Raw genomic sequence first — 16,095 nt, 5'->3', positions numbered from 1 at the left:
GTGAACTTCCATGGCGGGGTGGGGATTTGAACCTGACTTCCCCTGTTTCCAGCCTAAAATTCTAATTGCTGCAGCACTACATGTCATGACGGTTTGTTTATCTGAGAATAAACTCAGCCATGATAATATAGAAGGTTTTGTGTGAGGTCCTTCATTCCTCCATGTAAGATTGTCTTTCTGTTTTTTTTCCACCCAGGAGTTAGAGTTAGAAACCAAAATGGAGGATCAGGAGCCCCCCAGACCTGAATCACGGGAGAGTTCGGAGGCAGGGCCGAGAGACCTTCGCGTCATCCAAATTGGGTCTACCGGGGAGCTGCTGGAAGGGGCGGGCCCACCACAGTTTAAACGGGAGCCGGAAGACCAGTGCTGGGAAAATCAGTTGCAGGATTTCCTGAAGACGATGCAGCCCTCACGATCGGGATGGAGGAACTCCCCACGTTCTCCTCGCTACACGCCAGAAGAAGACACAAAGTATTTCCAAGCCACATTCAAGAGATCCATGGACGGCGGCCCATGGCCCAGAGCGGAGTGCACGCGCCAAGCCCTTCCGGGCCTCAACAAAGAAGATAGTGAAGCCTACGAAAGCAGCCAGGAGCCATCTGTGAAAGTGAAGGAAGAGGTTCTGGATGAGGACCCAGGCAGCTCGGAGCTCCGGCGCCAGCGCTTCCGACTCTTCTGTTACGAGGAAGCTGAGGGGCCCCGAGAGGTTTGTAACAAGCTCTGGGAACTTTGCCACCAGTGGCTGAGGCCAGAGACGTACTCCAAGGAGCAGATCCTGGAGTTTCTGATTCTGGAACAGTTCCTTAGTGTCCTGCCCCAGGAAATGCAGAGCTGGGTCAGGGGCCATGATCCTGAGACCTGCACTCGGGCTGTCGCCCTGGCGGAGAGTTTCTTGCAAGAATCCGAGGAAACGGAACAAAAGGTGAGATCCTGGGTGGGGCCTAGAAGAAGAAATGGCGCAGAATTTTTTTGTTGATTTAAAATGCTGCTCTATTTCAGTGTTGGAAACATACAATGGCAAAGTGTAGCTTGAAAACACTGTGTTTTAGTATAGAAACATTGCCTTTTAGAGAATAAAAATTGTAATTGAGGATGCTTCGGTTAAAATGCAGTGCATCGATGGTGATGCTAAGAGTCCATTGAAAATGTTTTGCGTCAAGGATCCAGGTTTTAATGGCTTTGCGATTTCAGACAATGAAAAATATTGTGTAGCTTTCTGGATCAGACAGTGCACGGTGTCAGTGTTTAGTATCATTAGTCTACCTGCTGTTTCAGTTTTTTCTGTAGTACAGCAATCTTCTGTCTGTGAAGTGTGTTACAATTTTTATCCTGTCCTTACTCCTGGCCTTTGATGCTTTGTCCATTTATCTCTGTGCTCCACCACACGGGACTCTACTTGCAAAGAGAAAAGAATACCGGCTACACTCAGCTTGCACGGCCAGCTCATCTTTTGACACTGGCAACTTCTGACAAATATTAACAGTATATTTATAAGTTTTCAGAGATTTCTTTTGTTAAAGAACCAAAGAATTTAATTTCAGAATAAAAGGGAAAGCATTACAGAAGCCCAGTATTCCTGAAAAATTTTATTATTTATTCACATTATAGATTGCCTTTGTGACTGAAACTCAAGACATAACATAGCGTGAATTAATACAATAAACTGGGGGGGGGGGACATCCAATAAACAATGTAATAGGATTTGGATTTCAGAAATCTGACATAATAATAGGATTTGGATTGCAGAAGTCTGATGATGCACATAACATCTCTAGAGGGATGCAAAATTCTTTGGTTTTCATTTTGCACAAGGGCTGTAGCGCAAGCAGAAATTTTGTACTGGATCCAACCGGTGGCCACCTGTTTAAAATGTGTATGTGATGATTATTTTTGAGAGCCAGTTTGGTGTAGTGGTTAAGTGTGTGGACTCTTTATCTGGGAGAACTGGGTTTGATTCCCCACTCCACTTACAGCTGCTGGGATGGCCTTGGGTCAGCCATAGCTCTCATAGGAGTTGTCCTTGAAAGGGCAGCTGCTGTAAGAGTTCTCTCAGCCCCGCCTACCTGACAGGGTGTTTGTTGTGGGGGAGGAAGGTAAAGGAGATTGAGACCACTCTGAGACTCGGAGTATAGGGCAGGATATAAATCCAATACCATAATCATTATTTTATGCCTGTTACGATATTCTGAATTATTTGTGTGTGTGTGTGTATTCCTAAGTTTGCAAGACCTGAACAAGACTGTTCATGATAAGATGTTCTGTAGTCATAGGGTTACTATAAGTCAGAAACGACTTGACACACATAGCATGCGTTTTATACACTACCCTCTGCCCGCCCCCAAAAAATCTTATTTTGGATTTTAGTTTCATGGCGACTCAAGAGGGCTTTTCTCAGAGGTGGTTTGCCATTGCATGCCTCTGTGTAGTGACCCTGGACTGACTTCCTTGGTGGTCTCTTGTCCAAGTACTGCTCAGGATTGGCCCTTCTTAGAAGAAGAAGATGAAGAAGATATTGGATTTATATCCCGCCCTCCACTCTGAAGAGTCTCAGAGCGGCTCACAATCTCCTTTCCCTTCCTCCCCCACAACAGACACCCTATGAGGTGGGTGGGGCTGAGAGGGCTCTCACAGCAGCTGCCCTTTCAAGGACAACCTCTGCCAGAGCTATGGCTGACCCAAGGCCATTCCAGCAGCTGCAAGCGGAGGAGTGGGGAATCAAACCCGGGTCTCCCAGATAAGAGTCCGCACACTTGACCACTACACCAAACTGGCTCTTAACTTCTGACATTGGATGAGATCCAGCTAGCCTGGGCTATCCAGGTCAGGGTATCTTGGATATTAAGACATATTTAAAAGGTTTTTTTCCTCAGCTTTTTGGGGGAGAGGGGTCTCTTTTATGGTTTGTTGGAGGTTTCAGTTCCCCCTTTTTTATATCATCACTGTCAGAGACAGGATACCAAGCTATGTTGGGCCTTTATCCTGATCCAAAAAGTCTGAGGGTGGGGGGGGGGAGATAAAATTCACGGCTGTGCATATTATGAAAGCTGGGGCGGGGGGACACCCTCCACCTACAGAAGCAGGGTCCCAAAGTGTTATGCCGAATCTTTCATAGGGGAAAAGGTCCCTCAGTCCAATCCAGCAGGCCTCTTTCTGTGTTCTTGCCACAGATTTTGTCTTGCAGGGAGGTTACTGTTTGGGTCAGGGGACATGTCTTTGACCCCAGGGGTGTACAGTTACTGGACATTAACAACTAATCCCCCTGGATTTATCAGTTGCTGAATAATCTTCCTTTCTACATAGGTGACAGGAGGCTTGGAGAAAGCATTTAGTTCCCCCAAGTCAGATCCTTCCTCACCAGATGTCCTGAAAATGCAGCTGCCCATGGATGAGAAACAGGAAGCTGACTGGGAAGCTACTCTGTCTGGTAAGCATTTCCCCCAGGGGGTTCTGGGTGGTTGCACTGAAGCTTCTGACTCAAGCCTGGTCAATCCACATAGCAGGATGAGGTAATTGTCCTGTCCTGCTGTCTTGTCTTTTTTTTTTCCCCTTAAATGATACGTCAAGCTCTTTTGTCAAGTGTTGTTGCCGCTTTTGATTTAGGGGAGGGTGTGTGTTTAGACCTGAAAAGGTAAAGGTAGTCCCCTGCACATGCACCGAGTCATTGCTGACCCATGAGGTGATGTCACATTGTGACATTTTCTTGGCAGACTTTGACAAGGTGGTTTGCCATTGCCTTTTCCTATCATCTACACTTTACTCCCAGCTAGTTGGGTACTCAATTTACCGGCCACGGAAGGATGGAGGGCTGAGTCAACCTTGAGTCGGCTATCTGAACCCAGCTTCCACTGGTATCGAACTCAGGTCATGAGCTTGGACTGCAGTATTGCGACTGACCACTCTGTGCCATGGAGGCTCCTCATGTAGCCCTGAGTTGGTTTGTAAACAGTGTTCCCTCAAAGCTGAGTTAGTGTGAGCTAGCTCACAGATTTTTGGCCTTCGGCTCACACATTTTTGTCTTAGCTCAGTAAAAATAGCCCCAGAACAAACTAATTGATGCAGTAACTCACAACTTTAATGCCAGTAGCTCACAAAGTAGAATTTTTGCTCACCAGATTCCATGGCTTAGAGGGAACATTGTTTGTAAGCCTGGTGCCCAGTGGTGGGATATGCATTTTCTAAAGCAAGTAAAGAAAAACATTGTTCTCCGGTTTTGTTCCCCACAGGCAATGAGCAAACACCAGATGACGAAGAGGAGACTTATGAGGGGGACCAGCCTGAGCAAGTGGTTATTGGGGGAGATGCACTGGAAAGGCCCAAAGGGAAATGTGTCCAGGGTCCTGAGGCAGAAGAGGGAGTGGAAAGTCAGCAGGGACCAGAAAATCGTCAGGAAAACTCTCCCGGGAAAGCACCAAAACTTTGTGAGGAGCCTGATAGGAGCTTAGGAGAAAACGCCTTCCAGGAGGGAATCCGCAAGCTTGTCAATTCAGGGGAAAGCCCCTGTCAGCGCTTTGGCTCCCGAGAAACTCACGTAAGTGACAAACCCCACAAATGCTCCTTTTGCGAAGCAAGTTTCTATGAGAGAACACACTTGGTCATTCACGAGCGAATCCACACTGGAGAGAAACCATATAAATGCTCTGTGTGCGAGACGTGGTTCTCTCACCCCTCGGAGCTGTTGAGGCATGAGGAGACCCACATGCCCGAGAAGCCTCACAAATGCGCTGTCTGTGGCAAAAGCTTCAACCAGAAAGCCTCCCTGATCACCCATGAGCGAACCCACACAGGGGAGAAACCATATGAGTGCTCCGAGTGTGGGAAGAGCTTCAGCACAAGCTCCCAGCTCATAACACACAAGCGAGTCCACACGGGTGAGAAGCCATACAGTTGCTCCTACTGCGGCAAAAACTTCAACCAGAAAGCATCCCTGATCACCCACAAGAGGACCCACACGGGGGAGAAGCCGTACGAGTGTACGCTCTGTGGGAAAAGCTTCAGCGCTTGCTCTCAGATCATAAATCACATCAGAGTCCACACAGGAGAGAAGCCGTACGAGTGCTTAGAGTGCGGGAAGCGTTTCGGGAGCAGTTCCCACCTGACCGACCACAAAAGAACACACACAGGGGAGAAGCCGTACAAGTGTCCCGACTGTGGGAAGAACTTCAGCCGAAGTTCCAACCTGACAGCACATAGCAGGATCCACACGGGAGAGAAGCCATATATATGCTCAGGTTGTGGCAAAAGCTTCAGGCAGAAGGCCTCCCTCATCACCCACAAGAGAACCCACACGGGAGAGAAGCCCTTTGAGTGCTCCGAGTGTGGGAAAAGCTTCATTTCGAGCTCTCGCCTCGTAAGCCATAAGAGGGTGCACACAGGAGAGAAACCATACGAGTGCTTAGAGTGTGGGAAGTGTTTCATTTCCAGCTCCCACCTTCTAAGCCATAAGAGAGTGCACACAGGAGAGGAGCCACTTAAATGCTCGTAAATGCGGGAGACCCTTCTGTTATCGCGCTGCCCTTCAGATAACAGGCCGGTTCACACATACCCCCGGCCAGGAATCCTGTATACCAGGGATAACCAACTTCTAGATTCTTGGGGGCTGCTCTCTTCTCTAGACAGCATCCTGGGGATAACGAGAACGGTCAGCTCCATCATAAAGTCGGCACCTTTTTAGCAGTAAGGGCTTCCCAGTTAAAGGCGCACGGGCATAGTCTAACCTACAGATACGTGCATCTACATATTATACGCCAGACCCTAAAGAGAGATGTAGCATTAAAAATGTGGATTTGATCTCTCTTACAATTTAAAAACAGCTTTGATAGGGCCAGGTAGATGTCTTCTAGGGGCTAGACTCATCCTGCGGGCCTTGGCAGTGGCCCACCTCTCCTCTATGCCAGAGGTACAAGTTGTGCGATGCAGGCCACGTGCATCAAAGTGGGTTGGCCTTCGTGGGTCATTTTTCCTTCCCCACAAATGACAGCAGAGTATGCAAACTGAGTGTGTGCGCACAGCTCACCAGCGCCACCTGTGCATCAGATGCATACTGCAGGGTGCACAAACTAAGGCTAGATGGACCAATGGTGTGACTTGGCAGAAGGCAGCTTTGTGTGTTCGTAGATGTGCTCACCACGTGTATGTGATTCCCCAGCCGGCAGATGTGTGAACCAGACCTGAGGCACGAGAATCCCTGTATGTAGTACTCAAAGGGAGCTCAAAACGGAGACGCGTAGGCAGTTAGAGAGCAGGGTTGTGTGTGTTCAGGGACATTTCTCCATGCTAGTTTGTCTGCTGAAGAACTCCCTGAACAGCTGCCTCAAAATACATGTGGCAAGGAATTCTGGGATATTTTCGAGGGCACTCAGATAGTTTGCTCTTGGCATCAGTTAGGTATTTCAGATTTCCCTGCAGCCCTGTGTGTACCCCAGCTCTGGGTCAAGTGTGAGGGGCAGCAGAGTTAATACTAAGGGGAGTAGCATTCAGGTTGTCAACAAGTCTGGAGAAAAGTGTCCTCTTCGTTTAATAATTTGTGCAAACTGGTAGTTCAGGCATTTCAGGGCACGGAGGTAAATTACATCACTTGGTAAATAATATCCCACGTAGCCTGTATAAAAAACGGGAGAGAACATTTTCTTCCAGGCCTGTTGACAACCCTCGTAGTCTGCTCTGCTTTGAGCACATTTTTGAAACGCTTTTTGTTTCATAAACTCCCTGCAAATAGAAAACAGTGTGGTAAGCAAAAAGGGCAGACGTAGATGCTTTTTTCAGGGAGGTTGTTTTTGTTTTGTCTTGTTACACAAAGTGGGGTTTTCAGAGCTGGAATACTCTTGTCTCTCTCTTTGCAGTCTGAACATGGGCAGTTCCTCAGCATTCTACCACCCGTTCACCCCTCCTGCCTTTATCAGCCAGCTCTTAGTGTATATCTTGACATTGTTCCCCATGGTTGCTCACTTCAGGGGCAGTTAGTAGCTGGTTATTGGTTCTTCAGAGTCACTTTCCCGCTGTAATAGATCTTTTCTTCTAAAAGGTAACGGCAGTCCCCTGTGCAAACACCAGTCGTTTTCGACTTTGGGGTGACGTTGCTTTTCACAACGTTCTCACGGCAGAGCCCATAAAAAGTTCTGGATTCCCTAGGAACTTGAGTTCAGGAAATGCTATAAGGAATGGAATGGAAGCATCTTTGGAAAAGCTGGCAGGCTAAAGTTCACAGGCGTAATCGGGTGGAATTCTAGCAGCAGCTCCTTTGCATGTTAGGCCACACACCCCTGATGTAGCCAATCCTCCAAGAGCTTACAAGGCTCTTTTTGGTAAGCTCTTGAAAGATTGGCTACGTCAGGGGGTGTGGCCTAATATACAAAGGAGCTCCTGCTAGAATTCCACCCCTGGGTGTAATGTTCTTCAGAATAGAGGCAGACCCTGTGTAGTTGAATTCCCCTCCATCTGCAGCACTACAAATTCTTATGGGCAAGCGATCCTGCCCCAGGCATGGATGAGTCCTCCACCAATACCCCAAAGGCTTGCCTTATTCCTGGGCTCTGACTGGCCTTGGATATTTACCCAGCCTCACCTTTCTGCACTTCTGCTCAAACCCCCTGTGTATTTTTGTAGGATTCCCATGAGGCCAGGATTTAACTCACCCTGGGTAACAGCAAAAGGCATACGTCGCAGGCAGAAGAAACCAAAATGGCTTCCTTCCATGCCTGTTCCTTTCTAAATAGCCTAACGTTCCAGGTGGGTCATCATCCAGCTTCTTGCAAGACTAGATATGGGGTGGTGGTGAAGGACTGTGTCCTTCCAGGGCTTTTTTTTGTATCAGGAACTCCTTTGCATATTAGGCCACATACCCTTGATGTAGCCAATCCTCTTGGAACTTACAGTAGACCTTGTACTAAGAGCCCTGTAAGCTCTTGGAGCATTGGCTACATCAGGGGAGTGTGGCCTAATATGCAAAGGAGTTCCTGATACAAAAAAGCCCTGTCCAGACCAGGTGTAAACTATTTTCTGTTACTGCCCACAGCTGAGGTGACTTCCCACCAACCTGTTGGTCCCCTAAAATTTAGGAAAGGGAGGGCATGTCTGCACTGCAAGGGCCTGGTTTGGGAAGAACATCAGAGAATGAGGTGGTAGAATAGACTGCACCACTTCGGGGTGCTGGAGGTGGATCACCTTTTGGGGGAAGCTCCCATTCTGTTTAAAAATTCCCTCCAAATAGAAAACCAGCAAGCAAGGAGGGGTAGAATTTTTTCTCCATGCTGAGCCAGCTTTATATTTGTGGAGTGTTTATTTAAATGCAAAAGAACATTCAAAGCTAAAATTCTGCAATGGGAGGTCTGGCAGGATGCAATCCATTCTACTGCTTCAGAGCTGTGCTGCTAGGGGGTTGCCAACTCCCAAGCTGGAAAATTCCTGGAGATGTAAGGGTGGAGGGGAGAGGAGGGAGCTCAGTGGGGTAGAATTCCATGGAGTCCACCCTCCAAGTCAGCTGTTTTCCGATCTCTGTAGTCTGCCACCCCTGGAGGTTGGCAACTATGCCACCCTCACTCTCTTGCCTGTGTAAGTCAGGCCTACTTTCCCTGCTTAGCAGACAGAACTTTGGAACTGTAATTACTGTGGGGTTTTTTTTTAATTCTCCCTTTCTTCCAAGATTTATACACTTTAGTTTTTTCCCCTTTTCTCTTCACAAAAGCCCTCTGATGTAGATTAGGGCAAAATACTATCCCAAGAACGCCCAGGGAGCATCTTGGCTCTGAGGGAGTTTGGACTAGAGTTGCCTCTGTCGTAGGCTGACACTCAAAATATTTCATTCCTCCACACACACACAGGGTGTGTTCACACTACGTTAATAATGTGTTGTGGAACTGGATTTTTACTGTGTAAGAATAAGCAGAAATCCACTTGCAAAACGAATTGTTTCGTGTTGTGTGAATGCACCCACAGTTTTGCATAGCACCCTTACAGTGGTACACTTCACAGCATGTAGGATGCTGTGGCAGTGAAACTGATTGTGAAGAAGGTAAAATTTGTAGTGAAGACAGACCCAAAGGTATCCAGCTTCGGAATACAGAAGGCTCATTTTGCTGCAGGGCTTTTTTTGTAGCAAGAACTCCTTTGCATACTAGGCTACACCCCCCTGATGTAGCCAGTCCTCCAAGAGCTTACAGGGCTCTTCGTACAGGGCCTACTGTAAGCTCTTGGAGGATTGGTTACATCAGAGTTGTGTGGCCTAATATGCAAAAGAGTTCCTGCTACAAAAAAAAGCCCTGAACAACAGCAAGTCATTCTGCATTGGGGCACAGAGGAAATAAGTCTTAGAACCTTTACAAAGTGGCAGTTTGTGGCTTTTTCAGAGGCAAAGTGGACTTAGTCCAGTTACTGAGCTGTTGTCCTAGTTGCAAGAACGGTTTGGAAAAGGATAGTCAGAAATGGAACATCCCCCTTTTTAAAAAAACCCAAAAACCCCACACATTGTGAGTGCACATATGTGATCTACAGCAGAGAGAGAAAGTAAATTTTGGACTCAGTGGTTTGTATCATGTCAGACAGCAAGTGGGGCCTTGCATTAAGTTTTTACTGCTGCCTTGCATTAAATAAAGGATAGAACTTTCCCCTCCTCCTGACACACACACCGAAATACTAGTGCCGCTGTGCTGGTTCTCTACACTCAGGATGCTATTTCTTATGGAAGGAAATCATTCAAACAAAGTATGCCTTACAACTAGCAATTTCTTTTTATTTTGCTTCATTTATATGCTCCCTTTCTGCCCAGCAGGAACCCAAAGCGTCTTAATAGTTTTATCGACATAACAACCCCGGGATGTTGGTTAGGCTAACCATGTCTTGCTCTTTTCTTTTCTTTTTTAAATCCATAGGGTGGTGTTACAACAGTGGAATCCCCTGAAAGGGGGCCGTTTAAAAGAGGAAACTAGCAATTCCTTTCCATATATCTGAAAACATCCTCGTTCAGACATATGTCTGAAAATATCCTCACTCCCACCACACACACAAGCACTCATCTAGGAGTTATAGTGTCAGACTCGGATCTGGAAGATCCCAGTTTGAATCCCCATTTGTGCCACGAAAGCTTTCCTGGTGATCTTGGGCCAGTCACACAACTCCTAGCTCAATCTACCTCACAGTCATTGTGAGGAGAAAACAGAGAGGAGGAAAATGATGTAAACTGTTTTGGATGCATATAGGGATGAATGGCGGGATATAGATTTCTAAAAATGAAGATTTGTTTTTTAAAAAACCTTCCTACAAAGTTAGAAATATGGGCTCTATCTGGGAGGGAAGGAAAGAAAATAACAATCTGCACACACATCTAATTTATGCATATGTGCACACGTGCCTGTTGCTAAAACATGATATGGCACATTGTGCATAAGTTATGAGAAGGCAGGACCCCCCCTCCATATTCCTCTACCCTTCTCGATCCCACTGAAAGATTAACTCATTTCTGTGGGGCGCGCACAATACAAATTGGAAGTATAAAAGTTAAGGAGTGTGAAAGATAGGGTTGCCAACAGGCCTGGAGAAAAATCAACTGTCCCTTTAATAGAGGCATTTTACAGATACTGTGGAGTGCCAAAAAAAAATACAAACAGGTTCTAGATCAAATAAAGCCTGAACGTCCCCTAGAAGCCAAAATGACTAAATTGAGGCTATTGTATTTTGGTCACATAAGAAGACAAGTTATTGGAAAAGACAATTGCACTAGGAAAAGTTGGAGGCAGCAAGAAATGAGGAAGGCCCAACTTGAGCTGGATTAAGAACATAAGCCATGTTGGATCAGGCCAGTGACCCATCCAGTCCAACACTCTGGAGTCAAAACCCAGGTGCCATCAGTGGAGACAGAACTCAAGGAAGTCACAGCTCTCGGTCTGCTGGGACATTCTGGAGGTCATTCATTCATAGGGTCACCACAAGTTGGGAGCAGCTTGACAGAACAATGAGTGGAAATGGGTAGCAGAAGCTTTTCGTAGCATGGGGGTAAATTACAGTCACCTGATAACATCCCAAATAGCTTCCATTGGAGAAACATTACTCTTTTGGGGGGGGGGGGAGATCCTAATTAAAATGACACACACACACACTCAGCAAAACAGCATTTACAACATCTTTTCCCTTTGAGGCAACATATAAACCTGAGTTATCTCATTTTGCCCAGGGCCGGTGCCAGCTTTTATGGCGCCCTAGGTGAGGTGCCGGGGGCCACCCTACAGCTTGACCCACCTTCCACTCCAGAGAGAGCTGCAGAGTTAAGTTTGCGTATCCTGAGGAACCTCCAGGTACGCAGGCAAATGAATCACTGGGGATGGAGAGAGCCCCTTCGATTGGGGAGCAAGAAGTGAGGGACAGTTTCAGCCCAAGTCTGCCCAGTCCATAAAACTGGCTTTGCAGTACTGTGACAAAGAATTTTAAGGCTGTGTGTGTGTTTTCTCTTCCCACCCCCTTTGAGAGTCTGTGATATGACAGCAACTCAGCCAGTAACTAGAAAGGACTATTAGGTAAGTAAATTTCTAAGTGCTTTGAGACAGTCTCTGAAGGGAAGAAGATGGTTTAAAAGTAACAGGTTAATATAGATGGCTTTGCTCCTGCTATACAGAAAGATTACTGTTGCCTCTTTCTCGACTACGGGAGTCTTGTTTTCTATAGCAATGCTTAGCCCAGTGATACGTCTGGATGTTTCTGAGCATGTGTGGAGCGTATCTCCCTCAGCATTCACTAGCAACATCCTATTCTTATGCACCTGGGATTAGGGTGCAGGGCTTCCACGCAGAGTTGGGTTCTCATCTCTCTTTAGACCATACTCAGCTGCCTTCTTATGGCCTCCTCGCATATAAATTCTTCCACTTTCCACGTCTGTTTCTATCCTTCAATGTTTATGCATGTCCACCGTTCACATGAAGAGAGACAAATGCCACTTCCTTCCCATGACTGTTTGTGAATCTGTAGTTGTAAATGCATTAAAAGAAATTTAAATTTAATTTATGCCTGTGTGTTACTTACAGATTTTTACATTAAACAATACTTTTTTTTTCTTTTTGCATTATTTTTTGGAATTTCAAGATACCATATTCCATGTACATTTTGGGAGGGGGGGATTCCCAGTTAAATTGTAAGGTGTGTGTTTTAGCAGTGTACCTAAAGCACTTTGTTTTCCTCTCCACTTCTGTGAAATAGCTTTTTCAGCACGTCCATGCATAATTTTGTAAGTATTAAGGTAGCAAAACAACAGAGAGGCCATAGATTATTCTTAGAGTTCTTTTTTGTGTAACAAGGTCCCAGGTAATCATAGGTCTTGCATATCAGATGGTGTGTGGGAAAGGACCTTTTTCTGCCTGAGCTCTTAGAAGAAGAGTTGGTGTTTATGCCCTGATTTTCACTACCTGAAGGTCTCAGAACAACTTACAATCGCCTTTCCTTTCTACCCCCACAACATACACCCTCCTGTGAGGTAGATGGGGCTGAGAGAGCTCTAAGAGAACTGTGACTGACAGAAGGTCACCCAGCAGCTGCATGCAGAGGCGTGGGGAATCAAACCCGGTTCTCCAGGTTAGAGTCTGCTGCTTTTAACCACTACACCAAACTGGCTCTCAAGAGACAGCTACTGTTAAGCTGTTAGCAGTCCAGAGTATTTTATTTCATGTGTGTTTATCTGTGTTGTAAGCCACTTTGGGCTCTGCAAGGAAGAAAGGTGGCTAATAAATTTTCTAAATAATATATTAAGCGCTTTTGCAAACATCATTCTAAAGGTAACCACATTCTCTTCTGATATTCCTGGAATGTTGAACACAATTTTGTTATCTTCATTCTGTCCCATATTTTAAATAACTTCTCTCTTTTACTAGGAAATCAGGGTCTTTCAGTATCTAGAGAAAACTATTCTTATTCTTGACAGTGTGGCATAAATAACTGCTGAGGTAAATTAATGATTAACCTGAAGTGAGGAGAAAAGATCTAACAAAAGCCTTCAATTTGTCCTCTAAACTTGTTACTTTTTCCCCAAGTTCATTTGGCAATATGCAGCAAAGAAATAAAACAATCACTACAGAGAACAGGTGTACCTGCAAGAAACATCGGGGCTGTTAAAATCATTGTAGTATTTTGTAGTACTACTCTGCAGTGTGAAGTGATACAATCCATTCAAGCAACCCAGGATTGAACCACTTAATTCCATTACAGCCAGTTTAGTGTAGTGGTTACGAGCGGCAGACTCTAATCTGGGATAACCGGGTTTGATTCCCCACTCCTCCATATGCAGCTGCTGGGTAGCCTTGGGGCAGTCACAGTTCTATCAGAGCTGTTCTCTCAAGCAGTTCTCATAAGAACATAAGAGAAGCCATGTTGGATCAGGCCAACGGCCCATCAAGTCCAACACTCTGTGTCACACAGTGGCAAAAAATTTTATATACACACATACACTGTGGCTAATAGCCACTGATGGACCTGTGCTCCATATTTTTATCTAAACCCTTCTTGAAGGTGGCTATACTTGTGGCCGCCACCACCTCCTGTGGCAGTGAATTCCACATGTTAATCACCCTTTGGGTGAAGAAGTACTTCCTTTTATCCGTTTTAACCTGTCTGCTCAGCAATTTCATCGAATGCCCACGAGTTCTTGTATTGTGAGAAAGGGAGAAAAGTACTTCTTTCTCTACTTTCTCCATCCCATGCATTATCTTGTAAACCTCTATCATGTCACCCCGCAGTCGACGTTTCTCCAAGCTAAAGAGTCCCAAGCTTTCTCAAACAAGCACTCTCAGCCCCAGCTACCTCACAGGGAGGGTGTCTGCTGTGAGGAGGGAAAGGAGATTGTATAAACCAGTGTTTCCCATTTGCAGGGTCATGACCCAGTACCGAGCCACGGAAGCCTCACTACCGGGTCACAAGAAAAGCCAAAGCTAGTCCCGCCCCCAGCAAAGCATGACCTCTGCTCTGCTTCCTTCCTTCTCCCGTCTCTCTGTTGTGCAGATAAAAACTAGCCTTGAAGACTGACACAGGCTGCAAAGCCTGAGCTCTGTTTGGCTTCCTTCCCCCGTCTCTCTGTTGTGCAGAGAAAAGCTAGCCTTGAAGACTGACGCAGGCTGCAAAGCCTGAGCTCCATTTGGCTTCCTTCCCCCATCTCTCTTGTGCAGAGAAAAGCCAGTCTTGAAGACTGCTTCTAGTGCCCTGGCCTCACTGATGGACATTCTGGAAGTGACATCACAGGAAAAGGTGGGAGTTTTGGTTCAGTGTGCCCCAAAAGTGACATCACTTGGCCTTTGACACCACAAGAAATGACATAATTTCTGTCTCCCAGCTCCACCCCAATTTTAGTGGGTCACGAAGGAGAAATGTAAAAATAACTGGACCACGGGAAAGAAAAGTTTGGGAAACCCTGGTATAAACTGTTTTGAGACTCCAAGCGAAGTGTATAAATCCAATCTCTTCTTTTTCTTCTTCTACATGCCATGACCCAGCCTTAGAAGTCCTTTCCTCACCAGAACAGGTTCTGTATTCATCTAAAAGAAACATCAAAAATTCACTACCCTTTTTTTTTTTACTGTTCTCACATGCCCCTGTGAATGTTCTGATAAAGTGTTTTCTCAGCAACTCTGAGGCATATTCCTCCTATTAATATTGGTGATGATGCTCTGTAGAAGAGTGAAGTATCAAGTTGCTGTCCAAGGAGTCCACCACAGATAGCTATGTTTGAGCCACTTTTCCAGTGGTGCTTTGGGAGTGGAAGGAAACAAACCCAGTTCAGTGAGTCATCCAAGGACACAGCGGGGAGTATCCCATGAGGGTAAATTTTTTTCCTACATATTTTGTATTAGGATTGCGTTAAATGATACCTGATCCAGAGATTTTTAAAAAAAAATTACCTTACAGATTGAACTGTAACCCAGTGAAAACTAAGAACAGAAATCACTGTTTCACAGAAAACAGGTGTTATGCATAGAGCTCACGATTACACCCAGAAGCATCGTAGTCTCTGACGTCGCTTCTAGGAAATGGTGTCTGAGGGGAACCTCCACTTTCAGAGGCACTAAACTTCAATGCCAAATCAGGGAGGCAACATCAAGGGAAAGCCTCAGCCTCTATGCCCTGTTGTTGGCCCTCGAGAGGAACTGGTTGGCTGTCGTGTGAAACAGAATTGCTGGTCTGATCCAGCAAACTCTTGTTTATGTTCCCAATAAAGGAGGCAAAAAAATTACAGAGATAATATTAGGTCGCACTTGATCTTAACTTTGGGAAGATCTGCCAACATTTCTATTACCTCAGTCGCTTCTTCTGATCTGCTGCTAGAGATCAGCTTTCATCAGAGAAGAGAAATTATGCATGAGAGCGCATTACTTGGCAAGAGCTTGCCCTGGATAGGTTTTTTTAAAAAAAATTACAAATGATTACGCTTATAAGGTTTTATTACAACACGGGGATCACACATAATGGACACGGCAATGAGATAAAAAGCAATACGGTTCTTTAAAAAGCAGGAAAGAAAGAAAGCTCTCCATTTTACTCAAATCGCTAGTCCCTTGGCAGGGGGCTCATTCAGTATTCAAATTGTCATTAAATATAGTGAGCAGTGTGATTTTTAGCCTACAGCTCACACATTTTTGTCTTCGCTTGGGAAGGATGGCCCCAGAGCACAATAATTCATGCGGTAGCTCACAACTTTGGCATCAGTAGCTCACAAAGTAGAATTTCTGCTCACAAGACTGCAGCTTAGAGGGAACATTGATTGTGAGTGGACCCACTGTTTCTCACTGCATCAATGAGGCAGGAGATGGCAGCACATTAGGTTGACAGAGTGGCTGTTCAGGGGCCAGCACAACAAGCAGAGGGTAGGTCCCCCCCCCCCCCACACACAAACAAGTCTCAAGGGTCTCCTGCTTGTTGTTCAAATTTTACAGAAATATAGAGGACACATTAGTATGCTGACAGCAAGTGTGTTGCATTGCACAGTGCGGTGAACTTGATCTGATGAGGCCTGGGTTCAAATTCCTGCTCAGCTGTACGATTGATAGCCTCCAGGTAGGGCCTGGAGATCTCCAGACAACATAAATCAGTTCGCTTGGAGAGAGTGGCTGCTTCAGAGGATGACATTACGCCCCC

General features: G+C 45.8%; 1 protein-coding gene across 1 annotated transcript; it reads left to right on the top strand.

Moving 5' to 3' along the window:
• The first annotated feature begins 200 nt into the window (after window positions 1–200).
• Window positions 201–5,856, top strand: LOC132572174 (zinc finger protein ZFP2-like). The gene is made up of 3 exons (XM_060238979.1): window positions 201–922; window positions 3,301–3,424; window positions 4,224–5,856. Exons 1-3 carry the CDS (start codon window positions 218–220, stop codon window positions 5,480–5,482), a joined length of 2,088 nt encoding a protein of 695 aa, XP_060094962.1. The 5' UTR covers window positions 201–217; the 3' UTR covers window positions 5,483–5,856.
• Window positions 5,857–16,095: the final 10,239 nt, after the last annotated feature.

The sequence above is a fragment of the Heteronotia binoei genome, chromosome 5 (genome assembly GCF_032191835.1).
Source record: "Heteronotia binoei isolate CCM8104 ecotype False Entrance Well chromosome 5, APGP_CSIRO_Hbin_v1, whole genome shotgun sequence".
NCBI lineage: Eukaryota > Metazoa > Chordata > Lepidosauria > Squamata > Gekkonidae > Heteronotia > Heteronotia binoei.
The sequence above is the reverse complement of the archived record's forward strand: the minus strand, read 5'-3'. Positions and strand labels throughout refer to the sequence as shown.